The sequence below is a fragment of the Camelina sativa genome, chromosome 16, assembly GCF_030686135.1.
Source record: "Camelina sativa cultivar CO46 ecotype springtype chromosome 16, ASM3068613v1".
Taxonomy (NCBI): Eukaryota; Viridiplantae; Streptophyta; class Magnoliopsida; order Brassicales; family Brassicaceae; genus Camelina; species Camelina sativa.
Genome location: NC_141895.1, coordinates 17,561,609 through 17,585,129, shown reverse-complemented (window position 1 = coordinate 17,585,129; position 23,521 = coordinate 17,561,609). Strand labels below are relative to the sequence as shown.

Sequence of the window (23,521 nt, the reverse complement as noted above, 5' to 3'; positions counted from 1 at the left end):
AAAAATATTTGACAAAAATGTACAATGGCAAAAAATCACAATGGTTGTTGATATTTATTTGGATTGTTATTATTATATAGATTAAAAAGCTTGAGTAAAATATACTTGTAAACATATTGTGGTTATATTTCTACAATCTTACTACAAAAAATGGTTTTATCTTATTATATAATGTTATGACATTTTTTTTTTCTCAACACAAATTCCTATTTTTGTTAGTTAAAATTTAAATTAAAAAGTACTATTATTTAAATAATTAAATATTTTTCATTATTATAAAAATAACTCAAAATATAGATAAGTTTTCATTTTTCTTCACTTGAGTTCAACTTGAATAAATTGCATTTATCTCGCATAATAAAAACGAAGTTATAGTTTATATTTTTTAGAAACATAAATATGATCAGAAAAATAAAATCTCAATTCCATTCGATAATATTATAAAATAAAATTTATAAGATTAGAATACGTCGCCTATTACAAACATCAATTGATTAATTAAATAGCATATGTAGTTTAACTAATTTTTTTTTAGGCATCATTTAATTAAGAAAAATACCCTAAAATAAAGTCGAAATATTACGAGGATCGTCCATTTTTTTATTAAAATTATTTATTATCACTTTGTGTTTTCTTTATAAATCTCCAAAAAAAAAAAATAATAATAAAAAAGCTTTATCTCTACCGTTGTCGTCACTTCCTCTCTCCGACGGAGGAAAGGTACCCACCGCTTGAAGAAGAAGAAGAAGAAGATTCATAAACAAACAAACACACAGAGCTTTGACTCTCGAGGAATAAGAAGAAGATGGTGAGGATCATTCCCATGGCGGCGTCCTCAATCCGACCTTCCCTCGTCTGCTTCTCCTCTTCAACTCCTCGCTTCCCCGTTTCTTACCTCTCCAGAAATCTCTCTCGCACTCTCCGTAATCATCTCTCCCCTCCATCTCCACTTATATGTGTATATATATATATATATATATAGAATCCGGAATCAATCAATCACTGTTCAATTGATTAGTGAATTCTCCAGCTAGGGTTCTGAATTAGGCTGATGATTTTGATATTATCTGGTTTCGGAATCAACATCCATTGATTAGTTTATCAATTCTTGTTTTTGAATTTTGTTGCAGATGTACCTCAATCACAGCTTTTTGGTTTAAATTCTCATAAGCTTTTGAGAAGAAGTGTAAACTGTTTAGGAGTGGCTGAGTCTGGTAAAGCAGCTCAAGCTAGCACAGCTACTAGTCAAGATGATCTTCTCAGCTTTGTTAAAAATGACAAGAGAAGAATGCTTCATGTTGTTTATCGTGTTGGCGATTTGGACAGGACGATTAAGTACATAAGTCTTCTTGACTTTATTGTGAATTTTTGATTTGATGTTCTTAATCTTTGGGAAGTTTTCTGAAGATTCATGTATTACATCTAATATTGCTGCAGATTCTACACTGAATGTCTTGGAATGAAGCTTCTACGCAAGCGTGATATACCTGAAGAAAAATATACTAATGCTTTCCTTGGTTATGGACCTGAGGATTCACACTTCGTGATTGAGCTCACTTATAGTAAGTCATATATGTTGATCTCCTATAAGCCTGAGACTATGCATTTTATATAAAGTTGGTTTGGCTTTCCCTTTTTAATATAAAGTTTGTTTATAGATTATGGAGTTGACAAGTATGACGTCGGCGCTGGTTTTGGTCACTTTGGTATTGCTGTTGACGATGTGAGCTTCTACAATCTATACGAAATTTTATGTCCTTTCTTTTGAAATAGTGTTTGATGTGTCTCGATTTTACTCTTTCCACCACATGGTTTTATTTCTAAGAAATGAAAATTCTTTACAAACAGGTGGCGAAAACTGTAGAGCTTGTAAAAGCCAAAGGGGGTAAAGTATCTCGGGAGCCTGGTCCTGTCAAAGGTGGCAAAACTGTAATCGCATTCATTGAAGATCCTGATGGTTACAAATTTGAACTCTTGGAAAGAGGTCCTACACCAGAACCTCTTTGCCAAGTTATGCTCCGTGTTGGTGATCTCGATAGGGCCATAAAGTTCTATGAGAAGGTGAGTTGTCCTATGAAATTGTTTTGAGATGTGATAGTTTATAGCCTGAACAGCATATATTTCATCTGATTTATTTTCTATTTCTTTTATCAGAATGCGTACTTATCCTCTTTATGTGAATACTTTCTTTATAGGCTTTTGGAATGGAACTTCTGCGAACAAGAGACAACCCAGAGTACAAGGTAACTTGCACTGCCTCAAATCTAATTCTTAGTACCCACGCGGCCTTAAACTTCCATTGTCTATATGTTGTTACATGCAAAACCTGCTACTAGTGTTTGTTCGATCGGTTTGATTTAGTCTTTTATATCAAACTCACTTACCGTAAGTGGTTATTTACAGTACACGATAGCTATGATGGGATATGGTCCAGAAGAAAAATTTCCTGTCCTAGAGCTGACATATAACTATGGTGTTACAGAATATGATAAAGGAAATGCTTATGCTCAGGTAAGAGAAACATTTGACATACAATTCGTGTAAATTCCTTTTCGACTGGACGGTTGCCATAGCTTTAACTTGTTTGCTTGTATTTTATTACTGTCAGATTGCAATAGGGACGGATGATGTGTACAAAACTGCAGAAGCTATAAAACTCTTTGGGGGGAAAATCACGAGGGAACCTGGTCCCTTACCAGGTATAAGCACGAAGATCACCGCGTGTCTGGATCCTGATGGTTGGAAATCGGTAAGATATTGGTGTGTTGAGATAGATTCATATTTGATGGAAAGAGCTCTGAATTTTCGCGTTTTGAGTTTGCGACTTTCGGCTTTGTAGGTGTTTGTGGACAACATTGACTTTCTCAAGGAACTGGAGTGAGAGGAAGAATGGAGAAAGGAGAAGAGAGGCATCAAATGCATCACAATGGCTTCTGAGGGAGACAACAGGGGAGGCCTTTGTTTGTGTGTTGTTACATCAGTTTGGGGTTTGATATAATATCTCTCAGTGGTGAGTATATTGTTTCAAAGTGAATGATTTGTTTTTCAGGATCCAGTGTAGTTGTTTTACAGGATTAAACCCCATGGTTGCTGCGTCTTTGTATATTAGTTCCACTTAACATCAATTGCCATTAAATAAGATGATAAGTGGATTGATAAAAAAGTAAAAGCGATCTATCCGAACTTATAACAATACACAATGCATATTGGCTCTTGGGGACATCTGAAAAGTGAAAACATGCACGTGTAAAATATTGGAGATTCTCATCAAAATAAGTTTTTTTTTTCGCAACATTTCTAAAATTTAAAAAATAGCACTAACTAATCTTTAAAAATTAAATCCTAAATTCAAAATACTAAACTCTACCTTTCAAAACTATATGTTAAATGTGAAATCGAGAACTCAAACCTAAAAAACAAAATTCTAAAAATTAATTTTAAATATTTTAATGTATTTAATAGTGATATTTTTAGAAATTTATGAAATGTGTGCTATAGTTTTCCATAAAACAAGTTTTAGTGCTATTTTAGAGTATTTCTGTAAAACAAATCTAATCATAGAATTTAATTTGTTATCCCCTCCAAATCTTATGCGGTTATGCATAGTCAAAGGATCCTTAAGAACACTCACTTGAAAAAAATGTAATTCCTTCATTTTGTTTGATTATGGGATATTATTGTAACGTCCCGACCACTATCTCTTAGTGGGTCTCATATCCAATCTCAATCCATGGGCACACCTTTCTTAATGGGCCTCATGTCTTCTCACTAGTTCCGTAAGACCATCTATATCTAACGATCAGCTTGCTACGTCTGGAAGACTTAATAGATTTGTTACTGTCCCTACAAATCACCACATGATACTTTCTTGTGTTTTGTCCTCACTCGCACAGTTCTAACAGTCACTTCCCGAAAGGTCATACATCCTGAGACTACTCCAGTATAAACACACTTAACTGTGGAGTTCTCTTCCGGACCTTTGACCGAAAAGATAATTGCACTTTGGTGACATAGGTAACCAAATCAATTCTTTTAAACCTTTCCGCAAATCTCTATAACCGGGGTATCACAATTATTAACAAGAGAAACTACAAAAATGTATTGTATAAGTTCATGGATAGATTAACTAGCACTAGATTTAGTTATACAAAAAATTTGTGAATTACAGCTAGTGAAACCAATAAAATTACCTTAAGACAAGATAAAAGGGACATTGAATGATGTTATACAAAAGTGAATGATTTGTTCTTTTTCAGAATCTAGTGTAGTCATTTTACCGGACAAACCCTATGTTGCGTCTGAAACAACTTGACCTGTTTTTTTTTTTTAAAATAAAAAATAAAAAATAAAAAATATTAATAAACTACAACTAGTAGTCCCATACCACTAGCCACCTAACCACAATCACAACCAACAGCGGAAATAACCAATATCCAATAAATATCCAATAATAAACCAATATTAGAACATAAACAATAACCAATATTCAGCCAACATGAGACATAGAACCGGCAACCTAGCAATGTTTCTAATGACCCAACTCTAGCAACCTAACAATGCCAGACAACAACCAATCGAGTCCCTAGAACATCCTCCTCTTCATTGTCTTGATTCCACGATCACACTTAGCCTTTACCTGCATCACAAACACAAATTGCAATGCATGAGTATTTGATAAACACTCAGTAAGGCAATCCTCCCATCTATTGGGCTATACAGACAAGCAATAGAGACATCCCTAACCATCAACAACCAACAATAACAAACCAGTACTCTGCATCGACCGGCACCAAGTATGCATCGACCGACACCAGTTGGGGTTGCGTCTACCGACGCATGATATGCATCGACTGATGCAAGGTTCACTTGCATCGACCGATGCTCCCATTTCATCGACCGACGCATGCTCGACATAGCACGAAAACCCTAAAGTTTTACGCGCCGTCCTCGCACTTGCATCGACCGATGCACATGCCGAGCATCGTTTTCCCCCGAAGCTTCTCGCCGGATCTTCGTTCATACAACCACAAAAACTCGATCCCAAGCCACAAGAAAGCTTCCCAACGTCCCAAATAACATTCTAACAAGCCAAACAACACATAAACAAGTAGATCGGAGAAATCTCCAGCTTAGATAAGCCATGGTCATGCACTTACCTTTGCCACAGAAGAAATCCGACCCAAACACAGGAAGAAAACGTCACTAGGAAGCTCCTACAACGATCCCAGCTACATATCTCTACAGGAACAGCCTCAAATTCCAAGAATCTCCCAAGAACACTCAAGAAACACCAAAAACTTTTCTCTCTCTCTCTCGTTTCTCTTAAAAGCGGCTAAACACGCCTAATGAGACAAAACTCGAGTTTAAGGGTTTTCTCTTTATCCAAAACGCAGCGTTTAACTTAAAACTCGACCGAGAAAACCGAACATGCATCGACCAATGCACTATTTCGGTTCGCTGATGTTACAACGTCTTTATATATTACTAGTTTCCACTTAACTATTAATTGTTATTAAATAAGATAATGAGTGAACGATAAACAAGAATTTTGGTTTTTATACAACAATAAAAACTTATACAACGCACATTAGCTGGTTAGAGACATGTAAACATAGAACATATCTTATTATAGAATTGATCCTTACACTTAAACAACACCCACTTTTAAAATCAAAAAATGACATCAATTCTTGAATTTTGTTTATTAGAGATTTTATTTACAACAAAAGCTGCAAAAAAGTCTTTAAAATATGAGAATTTGTTAGAAATAACTTTTTTGATATACTCCTTTCCAAAAATACTTTTTTTGTTCATTTTCATTTTTGCATTCTTTTAATTTTTAATAATCATTTTAGCTTTACAAGATAAATATTTTCATCACTAAAATGAACAAAAAAAAATTTCCAACATATTTTCCCGCCAAAAAATATTCGTTCGAAGAAAATTTCCGCCAAATAAAAATTTGTCAAAATAAATTGACAAAACTTTTCGACAAAAAAATATTTCCAGCCCAAAATTATCCCGCCAAAAATTTTACAAGGCTTCTATAAGGTTTTAAAGGATTTAAAAATATTTAGAAGAAAATTATAAATTTTTTATAATTAGAAACCTTATTAAAACCTTATAGAAACTTTGTAAATACTTTATAAAAACTTTATAAAAAAACCTTTTAGAAACCTTATAAAAACCTTGTATACGCTTTTACAAGGTTTTAATAAAATTTTTATAAGATTTTTAAAAGCATTTACAAGGTTTTTATAAGGTATCTATTTTAAAAATTTTGGCAGGAATTTTTTTTTCATTTTCTGGCGGATTTTTTTTTGGTTTTTTAACGTAATTTTTATGGCGAGAATATTTTGATTTTGCTAATTTTTATAGGAACTTTTTTGGATTTTGGCGGGATTTATTTTGTTTTGATTTTGGTGATTGTACATTCTTGTTATCGCTCAAATAAAAGTTAATTTGGTCATTAATTTTAAAAATGAGCATGAAAAAAATCATATTTTTGAAAATGCTTCAACGAATAGACTGACATACAATAGACTTAGTGTTATGGATAAGAGATATTTGTGAATTAGATAATTTTTACGTAACCAAAAACTTACCTTAAACAAGGCAAGTATTGACACATCGCGACATCGTATATTAGAAGACTAAAAGATTGGTTTTAGATGATTGTATACGTCATTGTATAGATTTTTTTAGAACTAATTAATCTAATGTCTAAGCAACACAAAATTAAAACATGCCAAACGACGTCGTGTAAATAAAATATATTCGACGTCGTTTTGCATTTTCCCATCGTTTTGTCATCTAGATTAACATTTTGTTATTATAAAAGGATCCAGTACCCTCTTTTTTAGGTGTTCATCATATCCGCCGTATTTTTTTTCTTACAAAAACTTAGCAAAAACATAGCTTAAGAAAGTTGGGGATTATACAAACGCATCAATGAAGAAACCTCGTATCTGATTCAATTCTTTTGCAGAAGGTATGTGATAATAAGACATAGTTTAGGATCTTTTACATTCAAATGATTTAACTGTTTTTAAAATTATTTGCATTACTTTTTGGTTTTCTTATTACTGAATACTCTTTGATTATCTATTTATCTTATTATTAGTTTGATAGCTTGATGTTTTTTATTTGACTTATGAATTTTCAATGGAAAGATAAATAAATTCATCAAAATTTAAGATAAAACATCTTCAGAATAAAAAAATCGTTAGATTAACAATTCGAGATCATCTGTAATGGTGGACAAATTATTCGAGATCTAACACAATATGATCATAAAGATGATATACAAAACTTCTGGATATGGATCCAAATATTTTGATTTTTGAGAAACATGATATTCAGATCCAACTTGGATCTGCTTCCAGTTTATTTTTCTTAAAACATATATATATAATTTTTATAGATCTTCTTGTGCCTTTCAAAAGATAAGATTTTTTTTTTTTAATTTCTTGTGCCTTTCAAAAGATAAATCTATTAAGTTTTAAAAATTATTATAAAAATAGATATAATTCGATGAAACTTTTAATATAATTTATTTGCCAATAATTTTAAATTTTCAAAATAGGGAAACATATATTCAAAAGTCTTACAGATTTTTGTTTGTTGTTCAATTTTATGGTAATGATCTTATTGTCCAAGAATTTGGGATCTATAGAAACAACGTTTTCTGTAATTAAATTAAATTGCCATGATAAGATAGAAAAATAAAATTTGACTAGAAAATCATATAATATGATGGTTAAATTACAGAAGTATATATTATTTGTTTGGCTTGTATAATATGATGGGAAAACATCTAAACACCATTAGGTTTGTTACATAATTTGACCAAAAAATTGTGTTACATGAATGTTAATTGATTTTGCATAATCTAAAGATTTTTTTGTTAATTTCTTACTCTACTATGCTATTATATAAGTCAAAGAAAAATTTAATTTTCTTCATTTTACAATTTTAATATAGGGAATTGGACTCTATAACCACAAAATACTATAATTTAAACACTAACCATACTAACCATCTATCTATTATATATTATATATAATATGTATTGATGACACTTTTTATCCCTCCACCGCCTTACCTCCACCCACCACTAACATTATCTCCGATCACCTACTTCTGGCCACCGACCTCGGCCCACCTCTTCCGACAACGATCTTCAGCGACCAACTCCTGCCACCTCTTCCAGCCGCCGGGCTTCGGCCACCTCCTCCGGCCGTCAGGCTCCAGCCACCTGCTCCGGCCGTCGGGCTCTAACCACTTCCTCCGGCCGTCGGGCTCTAACCACTTCCTCCGGCCCCGAGCTCCGGCCACCTCCTCCGGCCCCGAGCTCCGGCCACCTCCTCCGGCCACCATCTCCGGCTGTCGGGCACCGGCCACTGCCTCTGGCTGCTGGTCTCTGGCCACCAGTCTCCGGCCACCTCTTCCGGCTGCCGGTCTCCGGCCACCTCTTCCGGCTGCCGGTCTCCGGCCACCTCTTGACTGCCCCCTCTCTTAGTGGTCCTACGTCTACTCCTAATCTATGATCCTACCTATATCTGACGGAGGTTTGCTACATCTTGGAGGCTTTAAAGATTTGTTACCAACCGTGCAAATCACCACATGTATTTTTTGTGTTTTTCCTTCACCCGCAGAATTCCGACAATCACTTTGCCGGAAGGTCACCTATCCTGAAACTTTCTCAACTAAAGCACAAGCTTAACTTTGGAGTTCTCTTAGGATTGTTGACCGAAAAGATAAGCGTATTTTGCGGTATAGGTGGCCAAATCAATTTTTTTTTAAACTCTCTGCAACTTTAGGTATCATAATTCATCCCCACTAACAGATCGCAACATCCTTGTTGCGCACCAAAACTGTCACCCACGACGGTGTGAGCCAAATCAATTCTTTTAAAATTTCTCTGCAAATCGGGATGTCAGCAATATGAGGTTGCGATAGTCGCTTGATGGCTGGGTTGTTCAACATCGTCTATATTAATTACTATTTTGCTTTCAATTTTGAGTCATCGACGTAGTCGATGCGACCATCAGAAGAACACAAACATAAAGAAAATATAAATGTTTTTGTAACTTAAATTCAAAAGGATTACCATCCAAAGAACGACCTACAATTGATATGATATGATGATTACCCTTTTCATCAACATCTTCCTCATCATTTTTCGCTTGCGTATGCGTATTTCCATCATCAATGTATGACACTCACTCATGAAATAGTTAGGAACTAACATGAAGTCTTTCTCCAGAGTTTCGAAGCTCACTTTTTAAATATTTTCCATCTTCAATGATTTAAACATCATAGTACGTATCACATGCGATCGAGCTTGAGATATCATAGGAGATCACTCCAACTCCTAGCGCAGAAGGTGCAATATATTTCGTAGTCAAATAAATTGTCACTCTTAAAAATATTTGATCCCAACCAATGGAATACCTTGCTCTTCTTGTTATATTAAACTGTGAAATAAATGCTTCTACGGTTGTCCATATGAAATGTACTGATAAAGAATTGATACTTGTGGTTAGCAATGTAATGACCAGAGAGATTCTTGTACATGCTCGAGTAGTTTCAGTTTGGTTTAGGACAATAGCACACAGAGAAATCACAATCCTTTTGATGGATTAATTCATCGCCATAAGAGACTTCTATCTGCATTCATGTTTAGTGTTTGGGCAAGGGACAACTGCGGCTTCCAAAATTCTCTCCATTATTCTAGATCGGGAGAATAATTATCGATCTAGCATATTCAGCGGTTTAGTTATTTTCTAGCCCTAGAATAGTGGATAAAGTTGTTGAAGCAATCATTGTCCCTTGCCAAAATGCTAAACATGGTTGCACAAAAAAATTCTCTTAGCTTTATGGCAAAGAATTATTACATCAGGATAATTCCTCTATTTGTTATTTTCCTACATCAAAGTAAAAATACTCGAGATTGTACAAGGATCTCTCTGGTTATTTCAATGCTAACCACAAGAATAATTTTTATATAATCACCTTTCATATGGCCAAACCGCTGATTCCACAGTTTAGTCTAATAAAAAGAACAAGCTATATGTCCATTGGTTGCAGTCCAATATTTCGATGAGCCACAAAAATGACTACAAACTGTATGCACATTTTGTTCAAGGAGTTGGAGAGGTCTCCTACAATATATCATGTTTGATCGTAGGCAACACTATGGCGTTTGGGTTATTAGAGATGAATATGATTCCGAAAGTGAGCTTCCAAACTTCAAAGAAAGAATTCACGTTAGACCATCTCCAATGGTTTCCCCTATTTTTTCCTCTATAATAGAGGAGAGTATTGCTACAATGGTTTTCTCTAGTTTTTCCTCTAAAAAAGAATATTCCAAATAGATTTTATTTTATTTTACAATTAACACCTTTTATTTATAAAAATTGCAAACTAACCCATTTTACTTTAAATTTGTAACACTTTCATAAAATTATTATTAATTTAAATTAAATATTTATTATTATAAATAGCATTACATCGTACAAAAATTATAAAATATAGTAGATTTTTAACCATCTGCATTACTGTATTTTTCCCACAAATGATCAATTAATGCATTTCGAAGTAAAAAATGTGCTAGTTTTTCTTTTCTTTTTCTAAATTGACCTAGAAACTGCTGGAAACGAATGCCATCATCTTCTGCTATATTGAGGCTGAACAAGCACTGATTATACAAAAGCGGAATAATCAACAACAAAACCAACAAGCTCCTCCTCCATCCACATCATTTGGTTTGTTTGGACAATATTTTAGCGATATTGGTGGATTCCAAAGTAATTTACCGGATTATTAAGTTATTAGTTTTTTTGTATTAAAATAATTATTATGGATTGAACGAAAAATAAATATTATAATTTATAGAAATTATCTTTTCCAAATGGAAGTCTCAATATTTTAGACTAAATATTTATACTTAAATTTATATTATTAGTTTCTAAAATTACTTATTTTATTAAATTTGTATTATTAGTTCTTAAAAATATTTATTTTATTTATTTTGGTCATAAATAAAAGAAGTTAAAGATTAAGAGGTCTACTTTACAAATAAAATAGTTCACCTCTATTTATAGAGGAAAAAATAGAGTTCCTCTAAAAATAGGGAAAAAAATAGCAATCTCTATTATAGAGGTGAAAATAGAGATCCATTGGAGCAAAACTACTCTATAATAGAGTTTAGAGGTGAAAATAGAGGACCATTGGAGATGCTCTTAGCTTTAACTATTTTCTGAGTGAGTGTCCACATCGAAGATAGAAATTCGCATACTCGAGCGAGCCGAAAAATGATGAAGAAGATGTTGATGAAGAAAAGTATAGTAAAACCTCTATAAATTAATACTCGGTAAGTTAAAAATCGCTATAAATTAATAAATTTTCCGGTTCCAAGTTGGATCAGTGTAAAAAATTACAGAATTCGAGAAAATAATAAGATAATAATTTTTTGATAAATTTTATGTAAATATATGGTCTCATCAATATCATAAATTAATAATTATTTAAACTATATATATATATGTGTATATATCTAACAAAATTTAGTTAAATATAACTTTGGTTTGTTTGCTTACTCTTGACTTTTGTACTCTTGGAGAAACTTATCTCCAACATATGTAAAAAAATACAAACAAGAATATATAAATTATAAAAGTATTAGAAACTATAAATAAAGAAAATTCTAAGAGAATATGAACTAAAATAAAAAATTATTTTTTAATATATTTTTTAAAAATATAAACACAAAAATCTCTTCATAAATTAATATTTTAATAATTTATTGATATAGTAATAATTATTAGTTAATCGATAAATGAAAATCTCGATAAATTAATAAAAATTTACGATCACGACATTATTAATTTACAGTAAAACCTCTATAAATTAATAATATTGGGATCGTGAAATTTTCTTAACTTATCATACATCTCCAGTGTTTATCATATAAACTAATATTTTTTTTAACTTGTTTATCGATATACTAATAACTTTTCTTAAATTATTAAGATCGTGAAATTTTCTTAACTTATAAAAATCCTTTCCGCTACACCATTTAAATGAGGTATATAGATGCATCTTCTATGTCTCTCAATTCCATGCTTCTTACAATACTCATCAAAAATATATCAGTTACAGAGTTCCAGACCATTATCCGTTATGAGAACATTGACCTCCTTCCCTATTTGATTTTCAACCAGCTCTTTCCATTCATGGAAGTGATCAAATGTGACTTCATCACTCTCAGTTAAAAAATACTTCTTATCTATCATTGATGATAAGAGTCATAAAGTTTGGCTTATGTATCTCAAGACTAAAAGATGAGACATTTGTTCGCTTCCATGAATGGAAAAAGCTGTTTGAAAATCAAATAGGGAAGGTGGTTAAGGTTCTCAGAACGGATAATGGTCTGGAACTCCGTAACTGATATATGTTTGATGAGTATTGTAAGAATCATGGAATTGAGAGGCATAGAAGATGCATCTACGCACCTCATTAAAATGGTGTAGCAGAAAGGATGAATATAACCATCATGAAAAGGTAAGATGCTTACTAAATGAGTCTGGTCTTGAAAAATCTTTATGGGCTGAAGTTGCAGCAACCGCTGCATATCATGTGAATAGATCAACTTCATATGCAGATGATCACAATGTTCCTAAGGAGTTATGACTGAATACGAAACCTCGATACAAATATCCAAAAAAATTGATTTTATTGCATATGTACATCAGGATCAAGGAAAGTTAAAACCAAGAGCATTAAAAGTAGTGTTCCATTGTCAATAATTGAACTTGAATGATTGTTGACAGGCCCAAGGGTCAACAAGTTATAAGTTGCAAATGGTTCTACAGATTAAAACCTAGAATCCATGGTGTAGAATCCAAGAAATACAAAGCAAGGTTGGTTGCCAGAGGGTTCATGCAGAAGGAGGGTATTGATTTTGAAGAACTGTTTGCTTCAGTTGAAAGCTTATTTCAATCAGATTGTTGACGTCCTTGGTAATCAGCGAAAACTTAGAATTAGAACATATGGACATGAAAGAAGCATTCCTACATGGATAACTGGATCAAGAACTTTCCATGGAGAAACCAGAAGGATTTGAGGTAAATCAAGATAAAAATCAAGTCTTTTTACTCACTGTATGATTTGAAACAAGCTCCTTGACTATGGAACAAGAGAACACTATGTGTATGACTGAGTCAAGGTACTTTGATAAGGTTTTGAAAAGGTTTAGAATGGACAAGGCTAGAAAAGTGAGTACACCTGTTAGAGGTGATTTCAAGATGTCAGGAGTTAAGAATGATGAAGAGTGTATTGACACTAAACTAGTTCCTTATGCAAGTGATGTGGGTAGTATTATGTATGCAATGGTTGGAACCATGCCATCATTGCTCATATTATTGATTTGTTGAGAAGGTTTATGAGTAAACCTGGAAATATACATTGGGAAGCTGTCAAGTGGTTGGTTAGGTATCACAAAGGATCTACAGATTTGAGTTTTGTTTATACCAAAGGTAAGCATTTCCGTATTCATGGATATTGTTATTCGGATTATGCTGCAGATTTAGTGAGAAGGAGATCAACAAGTGGATATGTATTCACTGTTGGTGGTAATACAATAATTGTGAAGTCAACACTCCAACAAGTGGTGACATTGTCACCTACAGAAGCTGAGTATATTGCTCTTACTGATGCAGATAAGGAAGGAATGTTGATTCAGATTTTATAGGAAGAATTAGGATTGAAGCCAGAAGCAGCTACTGTTTTGAGTGATTCTTAGTCAGCTATATGTTTATCCAAGAATAATGCTTTTCATGAAAAGACCAAACATATTGCGATTAAGTACTACTTCGTCAGAGATATCATAGAGGTTAGAGAGTTTGAAGTCCTAAAGATTCATACATCCGGGAACCCTACATGTATGCTTACAAAAGGCATACCAGTTCATAAGCTTGATGCAACTTTAGAAAGTGAAAAGTTGCTCAGTTAATTCAAAGAGGCGCATTACACCAAATGTTAAGTTCAAGTAGTGTAGTTCACTAGAGGATTGTTAAATTTGAATCAAGGTGGAGTGTTGTGATTAATTGGTTCTGATTCAACTTGAATGGCTGGTTTAGTCATTTGATTCAGAGGAATTGATTGCTGGACTAATGGAGCTTGCTGAACCGGGATTGGAGAAGCTAAAAGAAACCTTATTTTTGCAAGATAGGTTTTGCTGTTATAAAAAGAGTGCTTGGTATAAATACTCTTTATCTCTTTCTTCTTCTATATTTGTAATTGAGAAAGTGAAAGACTCCATTGTTGAGAGCTTCCGTGATTTGTAATCTCCATGTTATAGTGGATTGTCGATTTGATCATGTCCTAGACGTAGACTCGATCATATTTATTTTGTCGAACTGGGTAAACAAACTCACCGTGTGCTCTTGTTCATCTATTTCTCGCTATCTATGTTTTTAATCTTCTTCTTGAGCTGTTTTGAGTTCTATTTGATTAATAATCATGAGATTGAGAGGTTTCAGTTTGACAAAGTTGAAGGTTAAAACGTAACAACGCACTATGCTGATTGTTGGTATAGGATCCTTCAAACCAGATAAATTCTAGTACATTTAAGGGCCATCAAATTAGAAGACCAAGAATGTACATGTTGCATAAAAGATGTAGTCAAATATTGACATTAATGTGTGATTCAATTCAAAAATTAATTGCTATGGTCAAAGTAGTAAACTTTTCCTCTGAGTCTATGAATTGATTATTATGATAGTTACTTTGTGAGTTAACTGTCAGACCCACTTCCCGAAAAACATTTGCGTCTTTAGTACCCAAATAAGAGTTGTGCGGTGCCGAAGTGTTTCATTTTGAGCAGCTCTCCAGGAGTTTGGGGAAACAAAAGAAAGTTCGGCACCTGACTTATTTAGCTTGCAGAACACCACAAGAGTTCGGGAAGAACCGGAACTCCCTAGGAGCTCGAGAGAGAGAGGTGAACAACGAAAGGTGTAACATCCACAGACCAAATTGCATGGTTTTGGGATGTGTGTCGATCAACAAAAGGAGTTTGTCGGTTGACACCATCGTTTTCTAGTTTGATCTGTTTTTTCTTTCTGCTGTAGAGTATTATTGGGGTTAGGATGTTAGTGAGTATGAGATCACTAGTTTAATGTTGTGCAATTAAAAACAAAAAAATGGGTCAGGTCGTTTCAAAAGAACTCGGAAAATCGAGGTAGACAACGACGGAGCTCGTAGATGGGCCTGCGAAAGAAATGTCGAGAAGGAGACCAAGCAAATACAAAGTCTAACACTTAGAAAAAAAAAGTGACATCAAAATAGACGCATTAATTAAGAGTCAAAGAATTAAATGACCAAATAAAGACACCACCATATTGGGGTAAGACACTATAATAGGGGGTAAGTGTTGCATATTGTTCACCACCATATTGGACACAAACATTGTTATTTCCAACAATTATTTTGGATATTATTTCTTCTTTTTATTCGATCAATATTATACTCCCTCTGGTTTTATTTTTACTTGTCATTCGAGAGTTAAATTTTGTTTAATATTAATTGTCATTTTATATTTACAATGCAAATTTATTAGTCAAATTTCCAGTTTTATCCCTTACTTTTATCTTATTAATTACTTGAAACAAATAAAATAATGTATTAATGAAGGGTAAACAGAAAATTAAATTTTTTTTTTAATATGTGTGAGAGTGCCTAGAGTGATTTGTAATATAAAATGGAGGGAGTACACATTTTCTCTATATTTTTCATCAATTCCAATACATTTCTCAACTTGTTTTCTTTTCAATTTATTTTCTATTTCAAGTAATTTTATTCTCTGTTATTTTTTAAATATTCAATCTCTCTTTGATCATTAAAATCATTGAGTGTGGGATCCGATACCCATATTTTGACGCTGTCTTTGGGGAAGGAAGTTCTCATAAGCATCTCGGAAGCTCAGTGATCTAAGATTTTCTTTCCCAAAACCATATTCAATCTAGCTGACCAGTTTGGGAGTTCGGAGCAAGATATGGCTAATCTAGAAGCTGTCCAAGACCGAAATCAGTCGATTTATTAAATACCTAACTTTTTTGTTTTCAGTATCGGAATCTAACGTTGTATGTAATAAGGCTTTTTAGGGTTTAATGCTTACTTAAAATTAAGATCTTTAATAATTTAAAAATATATATAAATAAATTACAACCATATCTTTTTTTATTCTTTGAGTTTATCTTCTCAGAAAATAATTACCACTAGGCTTTTGGATTTACATGAAACTAGAAAGAATTCCTAGTTCGAGAGTCGGTAGGAGAAGCCAATGTCTATGTATATATATATTCGAGGCAGAGAGAGAAATCATAAGAAGACCATTGAAGACACGAAGAAGGCGAATATTACTTGGTCTTCGTACGTACGTTGTCGTTAGAAAGAGAAAGCAAAAAGTAGTAGTACGTAGAAAAAGAAGCATTAAGACACATCGGACGATAATCTTTAGCAGCATCGATGGAGGGGAGGAAGAGCCACAAAAGTGGAAAGATAGCGTCGTGTTCAGAGAGAGGAAGGAGAAGAAGTGAAGAAGAGACAGTGTCTCAAAGCTGGAGGAAGAAGAAGATAAGAGATGAATACTACGATGGTACATCATCATGGAAGAGCGGCAGAAAACACAACATTTCTTGGTCCTCGTTGTCACAGAGAGGAAGAAGAATTGAAGACACAAGTTGGAGATCAGATGATCTATCATCCATGGAAAAGGGAAAGATTGCACCGTCTTCATGGAGAGGAAGAGATAAATATGACGGTGCATCATCATGGAAGAGGAAGAGCAACGGAAAAGACAAAATCTCATGGTCTTTGTGGTCACGAAGAGAAAGAAAAACTGAAGACTTACATCGGAGAAGAAGTGAAGACAGGAGAGATGATGCAACATCATGGAAGATAATTGAAAGAGAAAGCAAAAGAAAAAGAAGAAGGGAGGGAACTGATGAGATACTTAACCACGATGTGTTAGAACAAGTTATGTTGCGACTACCAGTGAAATCCCTGTTGAGATTCCAAACCGTGTCTAAACACTGGAGAGGTATGATAAGGTCCACATCTTTTAAGGAAAGACACATGTTGCATCAGAAAACCCAGGAACCCAAAGTTGTGTGTTTATATTCTTATACAAAGTATAGAAGCTGGTATAGGAAAGTTGCTCTAAAGACTATGAGGTTGGAGTGATTTGGAAAAGACTATGTTACTGGAACACACAAAATAGTGTGTTTACATAATATTAACAAGTACAGCACCATCTTATCATGCGATATATTCGATTTTGAAGTCAAGCAATGGAGGCAGGTGCCTCCACCTCTTCCTGAACATCGCTTAAACAACACCAACTCACCAACTTTTGCAAACGGATGGCTTTATTGGTTCCACCTAGACGTGACCAAATTGATTGCTTTTGATCTTCACACGGACATGTTTCAAGTCATTCCAAATCCTATTATTGAGACATTATCATCATCCGTTGTTGATATGAACTTCGGTAGCATAGACGATGACCGTCGTCTTGTGTGGGCTTTAGAGACAAATGGAGATGGCATGCAACACGTTTGGAGGCTCACTAACCACAACACTGGAGGGGCATTATTGAAAATGGACAAGATGTTCTCCATTGACTTGAACAAGATTAACGCCACTTACTATAAGCCTCATGATGTTACTTCACTCTTCCACCCTGCGACAATTTCCAAGAATGGTAACAAGGTGATGCTCTTTAAACAATTCCAGGAGCCCCTCCTATTTCAACCCCTGAACTCTACATATCACATCTTTTCTTGTTCTCCTCTTCTTGACAGTCTCCTTGTTCCTTTTTTTCCAAGTTTAGTCTCTCCCTTTATGAATTAATTTCAAGTTCTTAAAATTAATGGATTTTAATTAGTGTCACATTATATGACATCTTGTTTATTTTTCAGTGCAAGTTTCAGGCTTAATTTGGATTATTTTTGATCATCTATTAGTTCACCATGATGCTTCTTCAAAGGATATTAAGAAGAAGTGCTTGGATCTCATCCTACTTGTGTGGTTTTTCATTCTATTTTCCTTATCTTTTATTTATTTTAGTATCCCGTATTCGGTTTCTATTTGGAGTTTCCTAATATTGTTATAGTAGTGCATGGTTAGAGTTCTACGTCAAAGTGGATTTCCACATGCATATACATTCTGGAGGGTTAATTGACAGCTAACTGCAAACTCATCATCCCAGGAGGGTTCTGTTCCGGTTTAGGAGGATTGTTTTCTTAAACCCAATACATCTGCTAAAGGAAAAAAGAACGAGCAGGTCCATTGACAAGTTAAGGAGATTATTGATTTTTTTATGTATATTAGTGAGAAAGTTTTAATGAATTGATGAGAATGATACTAAAAGCAAAAACATATATAGCCGAAGATCATGGCAAAACAGTGTAAGATGTTCATATCTAATATGATTTACAAACGTGAAACTGGATATATATAAACTAAATTTAGTCGAACTTGAAGACTGTAGAAGCCTGATTCTAGCTTCGCTCAAACAGGAAAGTTATATGGCCATGCACTTGTTTGATTCGGTTTTTCTAGTCGTCTGATTTCCTTGCAAGTATGGAAAACAACCACTACTTAAGAGTTATAATTTCCTTGTAGCCATTGAGTTATACAATTATCGATAATTAGTAAAATTATGATTTACCAAATCTATTTGTGTTCTAATTTTTTTGAAGAGGATGGAACTGGAATACAAACACTACTTTACTTGTTCAAAGCTGCTTAAGAGAGAATAGACCTCATGAATGATATCAAACATTGACGGTAATTTGTTTGATTTGCGGGTTTATACCTTCGTCAAAAAAAAAATTCAGTCTTAGAAAAAATATTTCTGCTGCTAAGAATCTTCGAGAGTACAAGTGACCTAAAAGGGACAAAAAAGGGAAATAAAAATATATTCAAAAGTGTGTTTGTCATTAGTAGGTTTTTTCCGATTTTTTTCCTTTTACTTGACTACATTCTATAATTTGGTATAGAATTTGGGATTTGTATATACAATTAGGAGTGGTATTGGATTCTAATTTGTGAAGATTTTTGAAGAGTTTAACAAAATTATTGAAAAAAATCATTAAAAGTGAATTAATGAAAGATTGTTAAAGATTGCTAGAGAGTTTTGTTGATTATTTTCTAAGCTCTTGTAAAGTCGTACAAACAATCCTTGTATTTTTATGATACTTTCTATGACTATATTTTGTAAAGAAAGTGTCTAAAATCATGAACTAATATCATAATAATTGAACTAATTAACAATCCTAGATTATTTTGTTTTAATTGAATAACACAAAACTTTTAATGACTTTATAAAAGTCTGAATCCAATAATCCGAATTTGTTAAGATTTTAATTAAATTTTTACAAATCACAAACTAATAACATTAAACTTTAACATAATTTAACAAAATTTTGATCTAATAACAACAGATTCTATATAATATTTAAAATCTTTAAAACTCTAATCAAATCTCAAATCAATAATCCCCACTAAAAGTTGGTTACATGATTTGGCCAATAAATGTTGGTTACATGAATGTTTGCATAATCTAAAGATTATTTCTTAATTTATTATTCTACCATCCTATGATAGAAGTCAAATAAAAAAAATTCTCCATTTTACTATTTTTTACCAAAAAATAAATAAAATATTTGTTTCTATAACTATAAAATTTAAACCAATGAGAGCTTTATCATAAAATAGAATATAGTTAAATAAAACGATGAATATCTGAAATCACCTATTAATGACAAAGAAAACACTTTTGAATATATTTTTATTATTTCCTTCTTCTTTTGAAAAATTGAATCTATTATATATTAAAAAAAAAAATAGGAACGACCTTATAGATTCCAGACTCACTTCAACGTTTGCATATATCATCTTCTCTAGTTTCATTCTCCATTGATTTATTTACTCTCTAATTAACCCATTTTCCATCGGTTTAGTTCTTTAGAATCTCTATTATTCCCCAAAATTCGATTCTTTTTCACCATAGTTTACTGTTGTTATGGAGAACAAACGTAATCGCAATCCTGGCGTTAGAGTCGTTGGAAGAAGAGTTTATGATTCGAAAAATGGCAAATCATGTCACCAGGTGAGACTTATAGTTTTGTTTGGTTAGATAATAATTTTTTTTTTCTTGATTTAAAATGTTGGTTCATTGGTTTGTTTGTAGTGTCGACAGAAGACTATGGACTTCGTCGCACCGTGCAAGGCCAGGAAGATGAATACTAACAAGCCTTGCCCCAATAAGTTTTGTTACAAATGCTTATCAAACAGGTTCGTTTTTTTTTTATTTCCTTGTTTTTTTTTCCACAATAATAACATCTTATTATTATGTGTGTTTTTCATGATTTGAATCATAGGTATGGTGAGAATGCAGAAGAAGTAGCAAAGTTGGACGATTGGGTATGTCCTCAATGTAGAGGCATCTGCATCTGCAGTGTGTGCAGGTAAATTAGACGTCTCTTTGAGATATATTAGAGCTTTGATAATTATCAATGAAATAAAATGGTTTGTGTGGATTTTTACAGGGTAAGTCGAGGGCTAAACCCCACTGGGATTTTGGTACATAAAGCTAGAGCTTGTGGGTTGACATCAGTCGTTGAGCTTCTTGAAGTTGAAGGGCCTGATAAGTTTGCTTATCAGAGGAAGCCAAAACTGGTGACTAAAATAAATGATCATACAAATCCTGTTTTTAATGATCTATCGGTTTTGTCTTTAATTATGCTTACTTGATTAATTATGTAGATTGCTGCTTCCAATGAAGGTAGTAGTAGCAATAGTGAAACTGTTCCAGGGACAGAAGTGGAAATATTAGGTCAGACTATAATTTTAGAATTGTGTGTTTTGTTAGTTTTCTAATATAAAAGAAGAGGCTAATGATTTAACGTTTATGAAACAGATGTTGCCAAGGAGGAGAAGAAAGTGGTAGCCAAGAGGAAGAGAGCCGAATCCAGTGACAAACTTAAAGAGGAGATTCAGTTTGAGGCTCCAGTAGTTCCTCAGGGTACAAGCTTGACTTGTGTATCAGGCATTGATATACCCACTGAAGAAGCTGGAAATGTATTCCAGTTTTTCGAGTTTTGCTCAGCCTTTGGAAACGTATGATGAACATTGCTCTCTTTAGCTTATTAACAACATATGGTTTGTAATGATTTACTCTTAATCTGATTCGTTTTTAAATTTTGTGAATAGGCTCTTTCTTTAAAGGAAGGACAAGCTGAAACTGTTGTCCGTGAGCTGTTTGTACGTGAGTGTAACACAAGGAGAAACCAATACTGCCCTATTATCCAGATGATGATCCAGTTGTTGGATTTAATATCACATTATAGAGACATGTATGAGTCTATATAAATGTATACATATGTTTGTTTTCTTGTTCATGTTTCTGATGAATTTGAATTTTACTACAGGTCCTTGACTCTAAGTGCAACTGACAGCAGTTGGTTCACTGCTATTGGAGAGATCCTATCGCAGTCAGAAGTTTTGAGTGATGACTTCCCTCCTGAAACTTTTGTAGCGGGTGTTACTGAATACGAGAATATGGATGCATCGAGAAGGCTCAAGCTTCTAAATTTCTTATGTGATGAATCACTTACCACAAAGTATGTGAATCAATTTTTTCTTGTAGTTTTTATGTTTCGTTTTGAGATACCTAATGTGTGTAATTTTCTCAGGGTAATGAGAGATTGCATAAAAAGCGAAATTGAAGAGTCTGAAAAACAGAAAAAAGAAGCTCAAGAAAAGTTTGCATCAGCAAAGGAAAAGGTATTTTCTAAAATCTGTAAGATGATGAATTTTTATATATATATATATATATATCAATCTATTTGCTGTGCTAAAGCTCGTTCTGTCTTTATAGGAGAAGAAGCTCAAACAGAAGATGCAAGATGATGTTGCCAAAGCCATTATGGAGAAAAATGGAGCTCCATTGTCCATTGAGGAGCATAACGTAATCATGTCTCAAATAAGAGCCGAAGCTAAAGTAGCTCATGATGAGATGATGGAAGCAAAAGGCATGACATCTCAACGTAAGTCCAAATTCCTTAAGACTCAATATGTTCCTATATTGTTGTCCTATATGTTTGTTGTCTTTAACGTGACAAATTCTATTTACAGAGACGCGTATATGTGATGCAAGTAGAACTAAACCAATCATATTGAATGAAAAAGGTCTTGTTCTTTGGGAACTGAAGTGCTATGAAGAAGAACCAAAATTTTTGCTTCAAGGTTTGAAATTTTGGTTAACGTTATTTTTATGTTTTGATATGCAAATGTGTTTAGTAATTTAATCTCAATCTTATTAATATGCAGATCTAGGAACATTTGATGATTTATGTCCACATGAAAGATGGTTAGCTTATAAGCCTGAACAGAAATCAGAGATAGAGAGATATATCTCTTACAAGAGGTATATCTATCGTTGAGACTGTTGATTTTGTGATGTAGCCAATGTTGTGATAAAATATGTGAGAATTGAACTCTGATGGATAAAGAGTATAGCTGTTTTGTGAACTCGTTTTGAGTAATTTGTTATTTTTGTGAACATTATAAGAGTGATCAAATGGTCTTCTTGTATTTCTCTTCAGAGGCCAAGCAAAGGCAGAAAGGAGTCAAACATGTAACGCTGCCTTCTGTGCAAGGGTACAATAGCAAGTGGCTCGTGTGTTCATGTTTCTATTTACAAAGTGTTAATTTTGTATTTCGTTGGAGTTGTGTTGGATGTAATTCTCTGGATTCGGTGTAGGAAAGTTTGTAGTCCATGCACTTGATGAGAAAGCCAGGGTTTATTTTTGTGTGATCAATGAATAAGAAGCTGAAACTTTTATCTTGTTTTATTTTGTGTCTTTACATCGTCTGAACACGGAGGTGGAGATTGTATTGTGAATTATCTCCTTGATGCTACTTTGGTATGAGGATATGGGAAGGACTGTCTCTTGAGTAGTTGATTGTATTGATTTGAACCTAGCCGGTTATTAGATATCATCTCCGTCGTATGTGACTCTCTTGCTATTATATATACAGAATCTATTTTAGGATTGATTATATATCTTGTGATCTCTATAAAAAGTTCTTTAATTACAATGGGGTTATTATTCTATTTTTGTATATTACAAAACAATTGAGTAGTTTTATAACGCGCGCCTAGGTTTATATTGTCATTATTGATGCTACAGAACGCCCAGCTAAAGTGAGTTCTTGATCCTGTTCGATGGACATACAATCTTCTCGAGTCTATCGGGTTTTAAAGCCTATTGTGAATTTCTTATTCCTGTTTTCTTTAGTCATATCTATCTATTTTTGTTTCCTTTTTTAATAAGGAAAAGGAACAATTTGTCTCTCCTAATCAAAAAAGGAAAACGAATTAAGCCCTCTCTATATATATAACAATATAATAAAGGGAATTGGCCAAATTGGATACAGTACTCTTGAA

At 33.4% G+C, this 23,521-nt stretch overlaps 3 protein-coding genes and 1 long non-coding RNA gene across 4 annotated transcripts; all 4 read left to right on the top strand.

Moving 5' to 3' along the window:
- The first annotated feature begins 590 nt into the window (after positions 1-590).
- LOC104750521 (putative lactoylglutathione lyase, chloroplastic) lies at positions 591-3,163 on the top strand. The gene is made up of 9 exons (XM_010472325.3): positions 591-923; positions 1,131-1,335; positions 1,438-1,562; positions 1,659-1,723; positions 1,849-2,061; positions 2,196-2,243; positions 2,404-2,511; positions 2,609-2,749; positions 2,840-3,163. Exons 1-9 carry the CDS (start codon positions 806-808, stop codon positions 2,879-2,881), a joined length of 1,065 nt encoding a protein of 354 aa, XP_010470627.1. The 5' UTR covers positions 591-805; the 3' UTR covers positions 2,882-3,163.
- Positions 3,164-6,867: 3,704 nt separating this feature from the next.
- On the top strand, positions 6,868-16,247 carry LOC147925666 (uncharacterized). Its single transcript, XR_015583681.1, has 2 exons — positions 6,868-6,991; positions 15,916-16,247. It is a non-coding gene; the product is annotated as an uncharacterized LOC147925666 (long non-coding RNA).
- Positions 16,248-16,397: 150 nt separating this feature from the next.
- Positions 16,398-17,916, top strand: LOC147925665 (F-box/LRR-repeat protein At2g43260-like). The gene is made up of 2 exons (XM_087492714.1): positions 16,398-17,207; positions 17,250-17,916. Exons 1-2 carry the CDS (start codon positions 16,531-16,533, stop codon positions 17,914-17,916), a joined length of 1,344 nt encoding a protein of 447 aa, XP_087348840.1. The 5' UTR covers positions 16,398-16,530.
- A 2,011-nt stretch (positions 17,917-19,927) lies between these two features.
- LOC104753656 (uncharacterized) lies at positions 19,928-22,612 on the top strand. Its single transcript, XM_087493469.1, has 12 exons — positions 19,928-20,179; positions 20,261-20,364; positions 20,451-20,537; positions 20,619-20,748; positions 20,836-20,905; positions 20,990-21,189; positions 21,283-21,425; positions 21,501-21,692; positions 21,765-21,855; positions 21,950-22,118; positions 22,207-22,317; positions 22,402-22,612. Exons 1-12 carry the CDS (start codon positions 20,093-20,095, stop codon positions 22,512-22,514), a joined length of 1,497 nt encoding a protein of 498 aa, XP_087349595.1. The 5' UTR covers positions 19,928-20,092; the 3' UTR covers positions 22,515-22,612.
- Positions 22,613-23,521: the final 909 nt, after the last annotated feature.

Coding starts and splice junctions, on each gene's coding strand:
- LOC104750521 (XM_010472325.3), top strand. CDS start 806: ATGGTGAGGATCATTCCCATGGCGGCGTCCTCAATCCGACCTTCCCTC. Junction 1,724..1,848: donor TTGGTATTGCTGTTGACGAT/GTGAGCTTCTAC, acceptor CTTTACAAACAG/GTGGCGAAAACTGTAGAGCT. Junction 2,750..2,839: donor ATCCTGATGGTTGGAAATCG/GTAAGATATTGG, acceptor TCGGCTTTGTAG/GTGTTTGTGGACAACATTGA.
- LOC147925665 (XM_087492714.1), top strand. CDS start 16,531: ATGGAGGGGAGGAAGAGCCACAAAAGTGGAAAGATAGCGTCGTGTTCA. Junction 17,208..17,249: donor TATACAAAGTATAGAAGCTG/GTATAGGAAAGT, acceptor GTTGGAGTGATT/TGGAAAAGACTATGTTACTG.
- LOC104753656 (XM_087493469.1), top strand. CDS start 20,093: ATGGAGAACAAACGTAATCGCAATCCTGGCGTTAGAGTCGTTGGAAGA. Junction 21,190..21,282: donor TTTGCTCAGCCTTTGGAAAC/GTATGATGAACA, acceptor TTTTGTGAATAG/GCTCTTTCTTTAAAGGAAGG. Junction 22,119..22,206: donor AAAAGGCATGACATCTCAAC/GTAAGTCCAAAT, acceptor TTCTATTTACAG/AGACGCGTATATGTGATGCA.